This window comes from Vanellus vanellus (assembly GCF_965231255.1).
Source record: "Vanellus vanellus genome assembly, chromosome: 9".
NCBI lineage: Eukaryota > Metazoa > Chordata > Aves > Charadriiformes > Charadriidae > Vanellus > Vanellus vanellus.
The window spans coordinates 11094544-11112578 of record NC_138914.1 but is presented as its reverse complement, the minus strand read 5'-3'; the positions used below and the strand labels follow the sequence as shown (position 1 = coordinate 11112578).

Here is an 18035-nt window from a genome sequence, read left to right as displayed (position 1 = left end):
GGAAGGATGTACGCGGCCAAAATAAAGCCTGGCCTGTGTTAGAATAGTTACGTCCTGTTTACTGTGGAAAACACTTTGCGCTGATACGAGCTCCCAAGTGCGTGATTTATAAGCAGGCAGGCGCAGCAGATAAGGAACTTCCTGTGATTTTGGCCACCTGTGAGAAGAAAGGGCCGCATCCCCCGGGCAGACAGAGGCCGGTACGGGCTCCCCACGCAGCTGCTGCGGGGACGGGGGGCTGAGCATCCCTTGGGTACCCCGAGGTGCCTCTGCGCTCAGCATCCCGGCAGGAAGGGCCTTGTGAGCTTCAGGTGGTTAATATTGGTAGAGAGTAATGAAGAAGGGCGAGAGATTATCATCCCCAGGGCAAATAAATAAACCCAAGGGTATTTCTAGGGGTCTGGCTGTGAGTGGAAGGGGCCATTAAATCAGGAACACAAACGGCTAGCCGTATCCTCGGTATGGTATAAAAAATTGTGTTGCCCAGTTGCAGGGGCAAACATGCACACTTAAGAATTTGGGCTGCGATTTTATTTTTTAACAGAATGAAATGCCATAAAACTGCAAAATGCATTTAGCAAAGTCACTTGCATCCACAGCACTTGATCCTTTCATCTCGGTCCCATGTGAACCGAGCTGCAGCTCCAAGCGTGTCGCCTCCTGCTTGGCACTCGCTTTAGCAGAGGAAGTTTTTGAAATCGGGCTTTGTTGCTTCACATCTGATGTGAGCGGCAGCAGCGGTGGATGTGTGGTCCGGCGTCTGCTGGAGTGCAGGAGACCGTGGTCAGGCTGGTTTCGTGGAGGGGACCCAGCTTGTGCTAGTCCAGCAGCAGAGCCCTGGACAGGTCTGCAGCGGCGCGCTGCCTCTGTTCTGCAGAACAACCTGCAGTTGACACCCAGCCCGGTGGGGTTGGCTGCTGTCTTCTCCCAGACAGACAGGAGGAGGGTGCAGCACCAGGGCTGCGGACCCCGCGCCGACTGCCCCTCCACGGACCGTCCGCGGCTGCTGCAGAGAGGTCACCAGCCCTGTGGTGGTCTGGCAGGAGAACACCGTCCCTCGTCCCTGGAGACACAGCCCAGCTGCTTCGCATGCGTTTTGGGATTTAGCAAATTTCTTCCCCGTTTTTGTCCAGGGACATGTTGCTGTGGTGTGGCACCAACCCAAGATGCGTGGTCGTGGCTGGGAGGGGGGACAGGCGCAAGGCGGGAGGTGCACCCCGGCCCGGGGTTGGAGTGATGGTCCTGCCTGGGTCTCACGCGCTCACTGCAAAGCCTGAAGATTTGCCTAATCTCCTAAACGGCCTGAAGAGAGGGGAGAGCTGAAGATTTAGTCTGGTTCCATTAATGAAATAATAGCGATAATAAGGGTATTAAAATACAGGCCCTGGTGCGCTCAGCCCAGGGAGGGGGGGCTGTGCCAAACAGGCTGGCTGTCAACTTCTCCTGCCCGGTGCAAGCACGTGGTCCGGTTTCTTAACAGATACAGCCTCAAATCCCTGCATTTGTTCTGCTTAAATTAGCACTCCTGGTGATTATTTTGGGAGGAATAGCCACGTTACAACTGAGTTCAGTAAGGCGTAAAATGTGCTTAGTGTTAGGGGTGTGGGTTGCAGTCTTCTGTCTGGAGTTTTGTATAAGCGCCTCCCGCGGTGGGGGCCTTAATTCGCCGTGCTTTCAGGCAGCCGGCAGGGACCCGCAGATGCGGCTGCATGCCCGCACCCGGGAAGGGCGACAGCGCAATTGCGGCATCTCTTCAGATGAGCCTGAAATGACATCGTAGAAGATGTGGTAATGGCCCTTGAAACATGCCCATCATTTGAGTGGCTTCGGCTGCACCCACAGCACTTCATAAAAGCTGCTGCAGGAGTGACAGCAGGTAAATTGTCAGCAGCGAGACTGTTGTGATGTTCAGACGTCGTTGAATCCATCCACATTGTCTGAGCAGAAATTATAAGGAGAGTCTCAGAGGATTCAGGGTGAGAGTGGTCATAAATCTTGGGTGCATCTCAGCAGGGCAGGAGGAATATGAGGCATCAGTCCCGTTTTCAAATGCTGCTGTCATGCAGCAACTGCGCTAATTAATTTAGCACAGGATGGCAAAGTCTGTTGTCTTGCTTTGGGCTAAATGAGCCGAGTGCTCACATGAGGAGTCCTTAACAATTGTCCTCTGCTGTCGCCCCGTGGCACCCGGTGGCAAATGGGCACAGGAGCCTCGATACCAGCCTCGTGTCCCCGGTGCCAGCCCTGGTGTGGGGCGGCTCATCTGCTGGGACCAGCGTCGGCAGTGCCGCTCACCGCCGCGGTTGGTGCCGGGGCCGGGCGCCTGCCGGAGCTGCGGCACCTGCGCTCCTGCTGTCTTGAGGCGAACTTTTCTGTAGCAAAGGCAGTTCCCGCTCCCCCAGAGCGCTGAGGAACAGCTTGAAAGCAGAAGCCAGAGGCAAATAAAGAACATCTTGTGGTCCTGGGCGCAAGGCGCAGCTGTACGTGTTCCCCTCGGCGGCTGCAGGCTGCGGCTGGATGGGGTCGGTGGCTCCAGCATTTCTAGGCAGAGTTTTGCAGCCGCTGCTCTTCCCTCCATGTCCCGCAGTGCGGTGCTTCCTCCGAGACAGTGGCTCCTCCATCCCGTCCCAGTGGAAGACCAGTGGAAATTTTGCTGTTGACTGCAGTAGCAGATCAGAGCCAGGATTTACAGTCCTGACAGTCGCCAGCACGCTTCCCCCCACTCCCTTGGCTCTGTTCTCAGTCACTTCCTCGCTTGCTTGCAGGGAAATAATATTTTGAGTTCTTTTATTGGAGAAACTTTTTGCCTCACCTTTTGTTTGAGAGGGAAGGAGCCAGAGATGTCTGTGGGCTTGCAGCCGCCCTGGCTAAGCATGGCTCCGTGTGTTCCCAAGCGCCGGGACCCCTCACCACGCTGGGGCAGCCCGAGACCACCCCTCTGCAGGCAGCGCAGCCCCTCTGCCAGGGCAGGCGGCCGCTGCGGAGGGCTCATCCTCGGTGGGCTGATAAACCTCTCCTGCAGTGCAGCCCCCGCTGGCGAGAGGCTTCCAGCGCCATGCCGGAGAGGAGACCTCGGACTGCTGTGGTGGGAGAGGGGCGCAAGGAGCCCCCTTGTTCCCTTTTACCATCGCACCAGACTTTTGTGTTGAGGTGAGGGTGCTGCTGCAGTAAACGGGTGTTTGGCTGGAGGACACGCTCCTGCGGTGTGCTGCTCCTGGACGGCTCCAGCAGCGATCCCGGTGCTGTCCTGTAATGTGGTCAAAGGCAGAGCTCCTCCAGCAGCTCATCTCCAGCAAAGCCTGCTCTGCGTTTGTCTCAGAGGGTAGATCTGGCAAGCACAAAGGAGGCTTTTTACAGTTCTTTGCTCCCATATTAAACCCATTATATTTTCCCATTCCACGACGCAGTAGCAAGGAGCTTTCCCTGGGTGCAGCGGGGCCATCAGCAGTTTGTCCGCCCTGAGCCCGGGCTGGTGATGGCGGGGGGGACCCGCTGGGGTTTGCCGCAGCTCGTTGACATGTGTGTCTCTCCGCAGCTGCAGCCGGAGCAGCTGGACTGTGGAGCAGCGCACCTTCAGCACCCGCTGGCCATCGTGAACCCCGTCACAGCGACCCCCATCTTCACCTACAGCGGCCTGACAGCGGTGGCGGTGGCCAGCGTCAATAACTACACCGTGGTGTTCCTGGGCACTGCCAGTGGAGGACTCCTGAAGGCAAGTGGAGCCCAGCAGCCCCAGCACAGGGGCGGCAGGGCAGGGGGCCGGGAGGCTGTCGGGCTTCCCCTTCCTCCGCCTCTGCTTTGCACAGAGGACAGTGTCTGTTGACGAGTTTGTCTGAGCACCTGCCTTCATTTGGCAATGAAGAAGTAATTGGATGCTGCCGCAATCTGTACAGTGATGTATGCTGCCTGGTGACTGGTGGCCGTTAATTACTGTTCAAGGCTGCCATGTGAGCGGGGTGTTCTTGATGAACCCTATGCTGGAAATGTTATTGTGCAGCATTTAATTATTAACAGCTCTTCTAATAAATTCTTCCTCTGAGCTGATGGCTTTTGAAGGCTCCATGTAGACAAGGGAGTCACCGAGAGATGCTTCATCTCAGCTGAGTCCAAAGCAGGTGTGAATCCATGCATCTGACGGAGTATCTGTTTTAGATAACGTGCCAAAGGCAGCGTAGGGCAATGCAGTACCCTGGCTCCAGAGCCGCGATGCAGGGCCAAGGTTTTAGTAACTTTAGCACTTGAAGTTTGCCAAAGAAAGTTTTGATTCCAGCCAGCCACAACACTTTGGTGTACTGTCAGCATCAAAAGTCCACGGAGGAGAGGGGAAAATAGCCCTGGAGCAGAGACACGGCTGATACCTGCTTTGTCTCAGCCTGGGGTTGGTGGTGCATAATGTGGAATATTGGATCAAAATGCTTGGAGAGAAGAAAACTGATCCAATCTCTTCCCTTGCATCCAAGTGCTCCTGGCAGAAATGTGGGAATGATCACAAAGAAACTCACTGCTTTGATTTTTGCCCGCAGGGACAGGTAATTCTTGGGGGTGGGAGGAAACTGGCACCCCATCCAGGTGCACGGGGCTGGAGAGGCACATGCCACACGCAGCGCAGCCCGTGTTCACACAGTATTAACAGCTCTGCTTCCATTATCATCTCTGAGAAAGCAGCCTTATCGGCTGAGCCTCCATTAGGGAGAGGCTCCTGGCTACCCTTTGCTGGGATAATTTGCTCAGATAGCTCTAATCTAATTCTGCAACACAGCTGCATAACCAGAAGCCCTTTTACCTTCGGGGCTCCTTGTTATTTGGCACGGGATACAAGATACTTTGCGTGAGTTATCATTCAGATTTGCTGCCTGAGAAAAGACAGCAAAGGGGCAGAAATAGCGCTCGACCAGCTCCCGCCAGCAGCAATTATGGCTGCCAGGGGTAAGTATGGGGAATTAATCAGATAGGCTGCAGATGGGCATTTCATGGGGGCCATTATCAGTGCCACGTCCAGCAGTCGTTAAAGGAAGAACAGCGCTGGGGCCAGGGCAAGGCATGCCCAGATGCAGCGCCCTCGAAGGAGACGGGAGTGGGAAGGGTCTGTTACGGCGGGTCCCCACGTGTCTGGGTCTGGGGGTCTGTGGAGGAGGTGCTGTGGTGGGGTTACCCAGAGCGCAGCCCGCTCCGCTCTCGCCTGTCCAGCACGCCTCCTCCAGCTCGCCCCGGCCCCCTGCTCCGGCGAGAGCGCTGGTGGTCTCTGCCCCGCTGCTGTGGCTCTCCCGAGGCCGCAGCTCACGAGGGTGCAGGGAAAGTGCCTGGGCAGTGAAAGCGTAGGGCAAAGGAGCAGCAGGCAGAGGGACCTTGGCACAGGCGTCGAGAAACGGCCAAGCATGGAGCAAAGCTCAGCAAGAAGGGAGAGAGGATGGTCGCTCAGGTAAAGTGGAGGGCGTCAGGACTTGGTGCATGGGCGTCTTGGGTGATCCCAGGCAAATTATTTAGCTTGTGGATAGCCAGCTTCTAATGGGGATAATGACAGTTCCCTTCTTGTTCTGCACAGCAGCTTGCAGTGCTTGCATACGGTTCTGAGCAGAGGAAAGCCCTCTGCTTTGAGCTTGTGCTATCTTACTAGGCCATGTCGGTGCTGCTCTAGTGTAAGAATTAATTAATCCTATGTTAATTAATTAATCCAGACTTCAGAGAGCAGAGGCACGCTTGGTCCTTACAATTACTGCCTTCCCTTGCTAGGAAGGAGGTAGGAATTTTCCTCACTCCCTTTCTGTTTTAAGCTGAAAAGTGACTGTCACGCGAAATTGTGTAGCCCTATTGTTATTTCCTCTCAGCAATGCCACATTTAATTTGCTGAGTTTTCAAGTCAAATGCCAAGACATTCTGGGATCTGAAAGGCAGGCTGATGCTTTGCAGCCTCTTCCATCACTGCCAGCGCTTCAGCTGGTGATTCATGAGGCAAGGTAGGATTCGGCTCTCTTGCGGCAGCTGCCACGGTCTTCTGGAGTTAGCAGGGATAAAAGCTTCTTTTGGCCAGGGATGACAACACTTATTTTTCAGATATGCAGGGAGCAGAGGGTGCCATGTTGTACAGCCCCATTGCTGATTTCCACTGGTTTTCATTAAGCTTTGGAAATGCAGTGTTCTTTGTAACAGAAATGCACATTTGTATGTAATGAGGGCTGAAGGCTGGTGCCACTTACATTAGGGTGAAGCGAGAGGAACACGACTTTGGCTGGCTGGAAATGGCCGTGCACTGGGCAGAGCCTTCAACGAGAAGTTTTGCAGGCAGCCTTGCAACGAGAGCGACCGAGGGCTGCGAGGGCTGGTCGTCATCGAGCAGGGCTCCTGGCCATGGCCTGGGCTTTCTGGACTACTTAGTGCCTTCCCTGTGGCACAGCACTGTTTTTTCATAGAGCTCTGTGTGTGCAGCTTGTGAAGCGTGTAGAGATTTACAGCACTTGAAAATGTGGAACACTGTTAGATACCGCTTTGACTCTTGTTTATAACTGAGGAAAAACAATGTTCTCCCCATAGTGTTTGAAAAATGGTCTCAATGAGTGGCTTCTTCTCATGCTACAGATAAATCTGGACAGTACCATGAAGGTTGTTAGCAGGAGATCCATTTCGGTGGCTTACGGAGAGCCTGTCCACCCCATCATGCAGTTTGACCCTTCTGATTCCACCTACCTCTATCTGATGACCTCCTACCAGGTGAGATCTTTAGTCTTCAGCCAAATAGCCTTTGAGCATCATGCACTTGATTTAGTGTTCAGCACTAAGCTGGAGCAGGAATGGGCAATAAAATTTGGTTTAATGTTAATGGGCAGAGCCGAGAAGGTCTGAGCCGTGGCTGGCGTGTCAGAGGGCTTTCCGGGGGGTGCCTGTGCCTGTCCATTCTCCTGCGTGGGGTGGGGGTCACACTGAGCAGAGCGGCTTGTCAGGCTTTCTTGTCTTTGAGGTGGCAAGGTAAAGAGTGAAAGATGTCAAAACCGATCCCACTTACAGGAGTGCAGAAATAAGCACGGATTGTTCCTGTGTAGAAACCTGAAAATTACGGTACACGGTCTTCAAGGAGGCTTTTAAGGAGGTCCTGCAGACAAAAAATCTGCCTGTCAGAAATGATGCTTAGGGGAGGTTTCTGCTCAGCCTGGCCAGCAGGAGGGCTGGATGGGAGGAGGGATCTCTGCGGAGACCAGGAACGCCACAGCAGGTAGAAACAGACGGTCTCATCTCCATCAAGTGAGCAGAGGAGGAAGACAAGAGCTGAGCGCTCCAGGCACTGGTGGTTTGTCCTGAATTACATTTTAATCTGTCAAAACAGATGCACAGCCATAAATGTTATATGTTGCGTTTGTATTTTCCAAGCTCTAATTCCCTGCAGATTGGTCATTATCATTTCACAGAATCCTCCCGGGATGCCTCTTTAGCCGATGTTTCAGCCTGTCTCAGCTCAGCTCCCGTGCTGTGCTGGGCACCCTGTTTGGGCTCTATCAAACACCCAGTGCAGTGCTTGGGATGCTCTCCTCTGTTTCTTTTCCAATAAACCAGACGAGTTAATGTTTCTTTGGTGGAATTAGCACCCTGGGAAGCTCCCTGGAGCTTGATGGGGCTGCAGGGGTGCTGAGCACCGCAGGGCTGGGGAGCAGCGAAGTGCTCTGGGTCAAGCAGGGTCAGGCTGAGGAGCCCACGGTCCGAGATGTGCTCACCTGGTGGGAGCTCAGGGCTCTCAGCACCTCATGTTCTCGGTCCCTGCTGTACCAAACCCCTTGGTTTCCTGTCCCAAATGTTTAGAAATTGAGGGAGGAAAAAGCAGAAACCAACACATGCTTTCCCTCCAACTGCTCCTGCCGAGCAAGTCCCCGGAGGTACTTTGATTTCTTTACAAATTAAGGTTTACTGTGGGATTTTGCTTTCTGGTCATTTTGTAAATAGGCAGACAGCATTCAGCTCTGCCTAGAAAGGCGCTTTCTGCAGGACTGAGTGAGAGCTTTTCACAGGGAGGGACGAGCTGTGAAACCATCTCCATCTGAGCCATCAGGAAGGTGTGGTATGGCTCTCCGTAGCCTGACCATCACACAGCTATTGCCAAGGTGCTGGCTGAAAAGGAGCAGCTCAGCTCAGCACCCCCATGCACCCCATGGGGTGACTATGTCCGCAGCAGCAAGCCCCGTCCCTTGGGCATCCTTCCCTGCACCAAAGCATGCGTCCCCTGGGCTGGGCTGGGCTCTGCTGGGGACACGGGGCAGCTGCCTGGGCTGGTCCCTGTGCGGGCTGGTCGTACACCGAGCACCCGCCTCTGAGCGGTGTGGGGTGGAGAACGGTGGTGCCAGGGTCTGCTCCTCATAGTCTGGTTTGGAAGGATGAGGTCCAGGCTAACGGGTAGAGCAGCCCCGGGCGCTGGTGTCTCGTCGCTAGTGATGCGTGGCCGCGCTGGAGCATCCCGGTCGGGTTGAGTGTTTCTGTGGTGGTGTAGGACATTTGGAAGCAGTTGTGCTGTTGTCGTGCAGATGACGCGGGTGAAGGTGGCTGCCTGCAACCAGTACTCGACGTGCACAGAGTGCCTGGCCGCTGCTGACGCCTACTGCGGGTGGTGCACCATGGAGACCAGGTAGGACTGGCTGTGTCCTGGTGTGCTTCGGCATGTCCTTTGGCCCTCAAGCCTGGGCAAGGACTTCTGATGCCTTTTATATTTCCACACAGTCACGTTACCATTCATCTTTGTCCATTCCTTATGAAATACGTGCTTTTAAAAACAATTGCTTCTGGTCTCAAACGATCGGGTACTCTTCAGAGCCAGGATTTCACTGTAGCGGCATTGTTATGCTGTCGTCGGCTGCCAGTGCAAAGAATATCTTGCAGACATCCAACCATGGGACTGAGAGAGCCAACACCCTGTTAAAGACCATCTTTTGCCCTTGCAATTATTACTTGTGAGTAGGAGACAATCAGCACTCAAAAAGGGATGTACAAAATTAGACTCCGCGTTTGCAAATTGAAGAAGTCGGACAAAATGTCACCTTCTCCTCCTCAGTTCCTGGTTCAGCCTGGCCTGCTCTCGCTCACCCTGAATCCTGGTGCTCCGTTGATGCGTACGGAGGTGGGAGTATGCGCTCTTATCGTGGCAACCAGACACTTTAAATATAGCAGCAAAGCTTTCAGCTTAGCTGCATGGATGGAGGAAAAAGATGTAGGCACAGGATTTTCTCAGGATCTTCCCTCACAAGGAAGCCAGCATTTTTATCGCCCGCTTTAAAAATAATCAGCCACAACTTGTTCCCCTGTTCGTTGCAGGTGTTCTCTGCAGCACGAGTGCACGAACTTCACAGGGGCCAACTTCTGGGCGAGTGCGAGCGAAGGAGTGCAGCAGTGCCCTTCCATGACCATCTTGGAGCCCGAGATTAATATCGACAAAGAGAACCCGGTACGTTTGATGTGAATACCAAATTAATCATGTGCAGTGTCCTGTAGAGTCGTTACCTGCTCTCAGGGCTGATAAATACCAACGCTCCTCTATAACCTTGCAGCACAGCTCCATGCGGCTCTGCTGTGGGTCATGGAGATGCTGAGCTCTGTTCTATGCTACTGAGTTGGGCCAATGTCCCCAAGAGTGCCTGGGGGTGACCTCCCGCGCCTCGGCATGATGGGAGGCAGCAGGACGGCGGCCGCTGAGCCTGTCAGTGAATGGGACTTCTAACGCTGCTATGCTAAACATGCTGGAGAGATTTGCAAAATTTCAAAATATGGTCAGCTGCAGTCAGCTAAATCAACTCATTTTCTGGTTTTGTGTTGTTGCTATTTTTAACAGTATTTTAATGATATTTTAAATGTTTTCAGCAAAATGTTTTTCGTTTAAAGACAGACCCTCTCCCAATGGCAGAAATCTCTCTGTGCCAAAGTTCTCGACAAGCCCTAAGATGGGGAAATCGCTCATAACCAGTGGTGGTGGGGCAGAGCCCAGGCTGGAGCGGGGGAGAGGGGTCCCACGGGACCCTGGCTGCGGTCCGGCTCCGCTCCTGCCATGCAGGAGCAGTGGGCTGGGGGTCCCCAGGGAGTCCCCTGCTACCGGTGGGGGAAGCCAGCCCAGCACGTGAGCCGTGCATTTTCCTGAGTCACCCTCCTCGAAAGCATTCTCTTTCTGCAAAACCTCCCGTCCCTCCCCCTCAGAGGCTTATGGCAGAAAGAAGCCCCTGCAGTCCACCCGCTCAGCCCCCATGTGCCAGGGGGATGCGGGCACACAGCCGCCCACCAGCCCTCCCAGCGAGGTCCCACTGGCTCAACGCCCCCAGCATCCCTCCCTGGTACGAACAGGTGCAAGTGGGGAGGTTTGGACACTCAGAAACAGGGGCTGATTTTATTCTGCTCTTCTTCCTCCCCTCTTCCTCCTCCTCCTCTTCCTCCTCCCTCTCCAGCCCAGGAGGCTGCGGGATGGGGTGCGTGCGGGCGGCGCAAGGCGAGGATGGCCGGGACAGCTGAGGGGGCGCAGCCTCCACGTCCTGCATCCTCCCGGCACGCTCCGAGGGAGCCCGGGTCTGGGTTTCCCCGCCAGCCGCTATTGCACCAGCTGCAGCTGCCGGAGTTGGTGGTGGCACAGCTTGCGCTGCCGAAGCGAGGTTGTGTGTGCAGATGGCTTTTGGGAGCTCAAAGTGCATAAAATGAAAGAAAATGGCTATCTTGGCATTGCTAGCCTATGAAAAGCTTGTAAAACATTGACAGATTGTAAATATGATTTTCTGCATAACAACTGATTATTTTTTTTGTCCAAATATAGGTCCTGATAATACAAATAAATGGGACTATCCCAAACCTGAATGGAACAAATATTTCGTGTGACTATGGAAATAATATCCACACGGTAGCCAGAGTTGCTGGAGATTATGTAAACCAATTTATTTATTGTAGTTTACTTCCACGCGAGAAATATCCAACGTTTCCAGATGACCAAGGTATGTAGAGGAAAACAAGCTCAGTTCATTCTAACCACTTTTGTGGACATAATTTTCAGAGGCTTTTTTTTTCTTTTTCCAACTATATGTGCAGATAACGAATACAGGGAAAAAAAGACCCAAGCTGCTTCTGTTTTATAGGGCGTATGACATTAAAGCGTGGGAGTTTCTGCCATCTTAACATGAATTGACAGTATTTCAAATCTATCAATTTTTGTTTTAAACATCAGATTTTAAAAGACAGTTCATGTACTTATTTTGTTAAGATTTATCTGGTTTGAGCTTCTGGTTTAGATTTAGTAAGTACTAAAAAATAATGTTTTAGCCCTGGGGAAATAATCTTGCTACTTATATTGATCTTTTCAATTGCTTTTGTTTAATTTACCTCCCGAACATGCGCTACCTTTCAGGAGAAGTTCTGGAGGAAGAGCAAGTGCGTATCTAAAGGCAGCTCAGAAGCTCTGAATCCCGTTTATGCGGTTAAAAGCCAGACTGAGGTCTTCTGGTGTCCCCCTGTTTTCAGGTGGTACCAAGTGGGATGCCCTCCTTGAGTCTCTGCAGAGCTGCGTTCTGGAGGTGATGTGCACCTGCAGAACTGGTTGAAGTCAACTGAGCCTTGACGGCTGAGCTGACCAGGGCTGAGACTGGTCACTTAGCGGTGGAGACAGCTCCATTTTATAGCTCCTTCTGAGAAGGTCGATGCTTCATTCCAGACTTGAGCGCTTGTTAAATCTTCATCTTTCAAGCCTGGAGTGAATGCCCTATTGAAGATGGCTGACTTCAGTAGGAGAAGAATTAGCCAGTCCTTTTGAAAATCCCACTTTTCATATGCAAGTTTATAAAGCTGCATTGTTTTTCTCCCGAGCTATGCAAAGAATGGGAGATCATTAACTGTTCTGTATTGTTGGTTACGGCAATGTCCAAATGAATTTCTGGAATCCAATGCGCTGATTTATTGTACATATTCTGAAAGAGGCATTGTCTCTTGTCCCTGGTGCTTATATGGCAAAATTGCAAAGAAAAAAAAAAATAAGCAATTCTGGGGGGAGGGAGAGTTAGTATAGCATGTTAAGTAGCCAAAAAAGGGATTTCCACTCTTCTCTGTGGGTTTGTTGTCATGGGGAAAGTGAGCGGGGTTTTAAAACATGATAACTAACATGTTTTAATTACCACATTTTTTTTAAAGTATCATTTAGCACCAACTGTAAGCGAAGACAATAATTAACTCTGCTAATTAACACTTGCACAACACGCTGGAATTTTCTGCTGAAAGTCGCAATGTTCTTTTCTGGGGAGGGTGATGTAAAGCGTTGATTTAAGAGGGAAGAGCTAAAAGTCAGAGGGCAAAAGATGAATGGTCCGAGCTCTGAAATGCAGCTCGGAGGAAGCCCTAGAGAAAACAAATCAGATTTAGCCCTTGTTTTCCCAAGGGTCTGTCTTGTCTTCTAAGCGTGAGCACAAGCGAGAGGCTCTTGCAACCCAATATTCTTTGGCTTGATTCTTGCAGACCACGTGGTTGTCGAAACTGCTCTCCGGGTCAACAGCAAAAACATTATCCGGGCCAATTTCACCATCTATGATTGCAAAAGAACTGGAAACATTTACCCGAAGAGAGCGTAAGTGATGCCGGTGTGCGGGCCACTGCGGGCGGGTGGTGGCGGGGTGCGGGTCGTGCCGTGCTGGCCATGTGGCACCCGGCGATGGAGGCAGGCGGAGCGGCTGGAGGTTGGGAGGATGCACGTGCGCAGCCGGACGAGGGTCCCCTACGCGGGGCTGGAGGGGGAACGCAGCCTCCCTCCCTGCCGGCAGGGCGGCCAGGGCCTGGCAGGATTTGGCAGGGGATTTGGTAGCGGATGCGCTGCCAGGGATTTACAAGGGAGGGTCCTCGCGGCGCCTCGAGCCATCTGGACATGTTGGTGTTTTTTTAAACGTGACTAATATTTTTATATAAAGCTTGTTCTGTTAACCCTTCGGCAGCAGAGCCGGCCCCCGCAGCGATCCCTCGGGGGTCTGTGGGGCGGTGGGGGAAGGTTGGGAGGTGCATCCCCTCTGCTCTCTCTGTCCCACCAGCCTGGGTGGAGGCAGCCATGTGCCCCTCCTCAGCACGGTGGGCTGGAGTGGGAGGTGTCTGGTGCCACCCACGGAAAGCCATCCACCTTTCAGGAGTGTAACAATAGGGGATCCCCATGTCCTGCCCATTGGTGGTCCAATGCCCTGCACAAACCACAGGGGAGAGCCTTCATAGAATCATAGGATGGTTTGGGTTGGAAGGGACCTTTAAAGGCCACCTAGTCCATCCCCCTGCCCTGGGCAAGGACACCTCCCACCAGCCCAGGTTGCTCCAAGCCCTGTCCAACCTGGCCTTGAACACCTCCAGGGATGGGGCAGCCACAGCTTCTCGGGGCAACCTGGGCCAGGGGCTCACCACCCTCACAGGAGAGAATTTCTTCCAGATATCTAAATCTCCCCTCTTTCAGTGTAAAACCATTCCCTCTTGTCCTGTTGCTTCTCTCCCTGATCAAGAGTCCCTCCCCAGCTCTCCTGGAGCCCCTTTAGGCACTGGAAGGGGCTCGAAGGTCTCCTTGGAGACTTCTCTTCTCCAGGCTGACCCCCCCCAACTCTCTCAGCCTGTCCTCCCAGCAGAGGGGCTCCAGCCCTCGCAGCATCTCCACGGCCTCCTCTGGCCCCGCTCCAACAGCTCCGTGTCCTTCTGCTGGTGGGACCCCCCAAGCTGGAGGCAGCACTGCAGGGGGGTCTCCCCAGAGTGCAGCAGAGGGGCACAATCCCCTCCCTCGCCCTGCTGGCCACGCTGCGGGGGATGCAGCCCGGGATGCCGGGGGCTTTCTGGGCTGCCAGCAAACATTGCTGGCTCATGGCCAGGTTTTCGTCCCCCAGCACCCCCAAGTCCTTCTCCTCAGGGCTGCTCTCCAGCCATTCTCCACCCAGCCTGGATTTGTGCATGGGTCAGGCACACAAGTTTGTACTTCATCAAGCACAACCTGCCTGGCTCCATGGGGAGATGGATGGGGGAAAGAGTATTTTCTTGGGGAAAAGCATTTTTCACTAAGCAGGGGAGGAGCTGGAGCCAGTGGCTTCTGGTCTGCTGTGGCACTGCAGGTGGTGATGCCCTGGAACTGCCCTCGGAGCAGCATTGGGGGATGATGGGCTCTCCCTGCGTCCCCCCTCAGCTGCTGTGGAGAGGAGGAGGAGAGGAAAACTGGCACCTGCCACAGGTTTTTCTGGGCACCAATAAAGACTGAACACAATGTGTGAAGATCGATTGCATGGCTGAGGTTTGGCTCCCCTGCGCATCCCGAAATCGGCATGTTCTCACTGCGCCTTTGCCGTTTCAGGTGCACCAGCTGCCTCTCAACCAGGTGGAAGTGTCACTGGTGCCCCTCCAGCTACGCCTGTGTCTCCAACCACTCGCAGTGTGACGATGCGCTGCGGATGAAGGTAGGGCCCATCAGACTGCACTGCCTCGGGACACCTTCCCTGTTGCCGCGCTGTAGCTGTTGTATTTCCGCCCCCAGGGATGGAGGCGGATGGCTGGGGTTTGGCAGCACTGCCGCGGTCGGTGGGGGGCAGCTCCGTGGATGGCGCTGCTCAGTGGCTGTCATGCTGCCTGGCCTTGGGGAGAACCCGCAGTCAGGACAGCAGTGCTGTGCGTCCCGCTTCCAGGGGCTCAGCAAATGGAGGGCTGAAGGGCCGCTCTGGAGTGCTGCTCTGCGGGCACCATGTTGGCAGTGCTCCCGGCAGCGCCGGTGAGTGTGGGGCTGGGGCCGGGCTTGGAGCACCTTGCCTCAAGGTCCCCAGGCTGTGCCTATTTAGTGACCCTCAGGGGGTCTTCAGGCACTGGTGTGGTCTCAGCCACACTGAGCCTCCTCCACCAGCAGTGGCACTTGCTGGCCACAGCAGCATGACCACGGCTTGTCCCGGGATGGAGTTGGGGCTCCCTCTTCTGCTAGTGTCCAGGAGGGGGGACACACATGGGCCAAGCAAGCTTGTGCCGTGCCGTGCCATGCTGTGCCCAGAGACATGTGTGTGAGGGGCTAGTAGCCTAGCAAAAGCGATTGTCCCTCCCAGCAGGCTCCATCCCTTGGCTCTTCATCACCTATCACATCTGGAGCAGTGCCGCTCCTTCTCTGCATCCTGGGACGCCTGGGTTTGGGTAACACAATAAATGCAGCCATACTTTACAATTCTTTTAGCTTTGGCTTGGCTGTTGCCGTGCGTTAACAATTTGCTGGAGCACCACTGGTGGTGCTCGTCTAAAGGAGAAAATTGCCCCTTTCCAAATTATAGCATCTAATAACCCAGAGACCCAGTGTGTTCCTGCTTTTGAAATTTAAATTGAAGTTAATTTAAATAAAATTGGCTTTTTAGCAATCAATCTGCTGTAGATTCAAGCCAAGCTTTTACGCTGTAAATTTAATATCCCTTTGGCACTGGTGCTCTGCTCTCATCTCAGCTCTTCTAGCGGTTCCCTGTGCTCATTGCCGGCAGGAGTTTGGCCCTGTGTCCGACATCCCACCCTCGCCCACCAGGCTGACCCTGGGGCCGGCCCTGGCCTCCGCTCCCCTTCAGCGGGGAGGAGGTGGGCGGCTGCGAGCGGAGGGGATGGGGAAGGAGATGGGGCCACCATGTTGCAGCTCCGTGTGGTCCTGTCTAGTGCATAACCCCGGGAAACATCTCCCATCCCTGCTGGGCGGCAGCGGGGTGATGGCTCCCGGCAGCGCTGGTTGTTCTCTGGCTTGTGATGGGTTTCTGGGTGGGTTGTGCTCCTGGTGAGTGTCTGGGCTGCTCATAGGATTAGGGAAGTACCCTCCGCTTTGTCAGCTTCCTGCAATTCGGACAGTGGCATTTTCTATTCCTGTCTGGGTGGGTGCTAGCACTAGAAAACCATCACTGATGGTTGCTCCTGGTGTGGGAGCCACGTGTGATGCTGCGCGGTGGGGTGTCTGCCCTGTGCCGGGGCGCAGGGAGCTGTGCCGTGTTTCCGGCGGCGTGCCGGGCTGCGGGGGCACTGCCTGCAACTGCCCCTGGGTGCCAGGGCTGCCGCTCGGGACAGGGTCCCTGGGGGCTGCAGTGGCACTGGGTGATGGCAGGGCTGCTGTGGAGATGACGGCTGGGGGTCTCGATCAGATGAGGAGAGCCAGGGTTACCCTCTAGCCGGGATAACTGTCCCTATCCTTGAGGATAACCCTGCCTGTCCTCGCTTTCTCGCCTCTGATCTCCTCCTCCAGAGGTGCGGTTTGGCTGGATGCTGCGCCTGGTTCAGGCACATTTCAGTTTTATTTCTGTGCCTTTCTTAGCTCTTCCCGCTGGCTCCAGCGAGCAGCCTGCAGGACGAGGTGCTCTCTAGCCCTGGAAACATGGTGCCTCGTCCTCCAGCCTGAGCTTTCAGTAAACAAACCATTGCTGGCGCGGCTGCACCTGAAAACTGGTCCGCCGGGAAGCCAGCGTCATACCGGCTTCATCCACAGCATTTTAAACATTCAGACCCTTTGCCCTGATCCAGACGTGAACGATATAATCAGCTGGAAAGCTCTATTGCTAGCCGCTGATGAACAGCGGGAGAAGGGGCTGCAAGACGACAAGTTAATCAGTCCTCTAAAGTGTATTTATCTAGCGAGCCGTGCCAGCTGCTGTGACATGCAAGGACACACCAGGCCATAGGAGATTTTGCATGAATTTTCAGTTGTAGCCCTGCTGGTTTTATTTTAACTCTTTTGATTCTCCTAGAAGAGGCTTGGGACTGAAATCTCTCTCCAGTGCTTTGCTTTGTTGTTTCACTTCTCTTATCATGTGCATCTGTTATTTAATCTCCTTGTTTAGGCGGCACCAACTGTGCTTGGTTAAGATGAGTGTCCCGATAGAAACGAAGCGTGTTTTCCACAGTCAAACAGGCACTTCCAGATAGTTCCCTGACCCCTAGCTGAGTCTGGGGAAGGCAAGAGAGAAACCTTATGGTCACTGTGTGTCCGGCACTGGGGACGTGTCGTCACTGCGCTGTCATCAGCGGAGTCACGGTGGGGCAAACCTTAGCGCAAGTGAGAAGGAAGTCTTGCCTGCTGCAAATTATTCTGCATAATGGACCAAATATTTTGTTGTCTTTTACCCCAGTGGCTCCACCGTCAAAGGCATTAATCTGGATATACCCTGGGGCAACGGAGAATCTGGCTTCATTTTTGCTGTAGTTTTGCAGTGTGATTTACATCTCATGAGAGAACAGGATGGGCTTGTCATACAGACTGGAATTCTGAGTCAGCTCCAGTATCTGAGCCATCAATTTAAAGTGAGAACAAAAGTAGGGGACAGATGACCTTTTAAAATCATTTTTCAGCTTCATTTAGGCCTTTCATTTCAGCTCTCCTACTGCTGCAGTCCCCTTGCTGAAGCCCCTACACCTCGTTATAGCCTTTCCTCTGCGTGCACGCGCGTGCACACACAAACCCCCGCACACGTCTGAAGTGACGCTTTGCGGGAGGGAGACTGCTGGAAAGCAACATCTCTGCAGGGGCCTGCAGAAATGTGCATTGCGGTGTGTGAGCCGTCGGCTGCCCGCTGGCAGGAGGGGGTCGCAGCGGCAGATTTGCCGTTGTAGGCTGCGGTGCCTCCTTTTAGTGTCACTCCGGCCCCTTCTTCTACCATTTAAGTGCACGTAATGAGGGAGCTGCCCAGAGTAGCAGCTGAGGAGTGCGTACGCATTTGCTTTTTACCTGGGAGGACATTTTTTCCAGCGCGAGAAGATGAAAGTGCAGGCTTGGCCGCCCCACCGCCCAGGGGCCGGGAGCTGCCGATGTCCCTGAGCTGGCGGAGGAGCCCAGCAGGAGCGAGGGGGGAATTCCTGTGTGCTCCTCCCTTTGCCGTGCTGTAGCTGACGGCCCATGGCTGCGGATAAGCGCTCCGGGAAACCCGGCCACCCTGCTGTGCATGTCCGACTGCTAGCGGAGGGGTGGAGTGGTGGGTTTTAAGGCAGTGCCAAAGCTGTGACTCGGGGCAGGAAGGCTCCACGTGGTGTTACCGCTCTGTACATCATGGTGCCGTTTTGGTGTTTCGCTTCCTGGGGTTACAGTGTGGCCTGACTTTAAAGGT

At 54.0% G+C, this 18035-nt stretch overlaps 1 protein-coding gene across 1 annotated transcript in view; it reads left to right on the top strand.

Annotated features, from left to right (window-relative positions):
- PLXND1 (plexin D1) overlaps positions 1-18035 on the top strand; it is a gene marked incomplete at its 5' end in the record, with an annotated part of 82400 nt that overhangs the window by 16226 nt on the left and 48139 nt on the right. The window contains 7 exons of the mRNA XM_082487728.1: positions 3536-3712; positions 6574-6705; positions 8502-8602; positions 9286-9415; positions 10763-10937; positions 12445-12553; positions 14291-14393. Of these exons, the coding sequence (XP_082343854.1) occupies positions 3536-3712; positions 6574-6705; positions 8502-8602; positions 9286-9415; positions 10763-10937; positions 12445-12553; positions 14291-14393 (927 nt within the window). The remainder of the gene's footprint in view (positions 1-3535; positions 3713-6573; positions 6706-8501; positions 8603-9285; positions 9416-10762; positions 10938-12444; positions 12554-14290; positions 14394-18035) is intronic.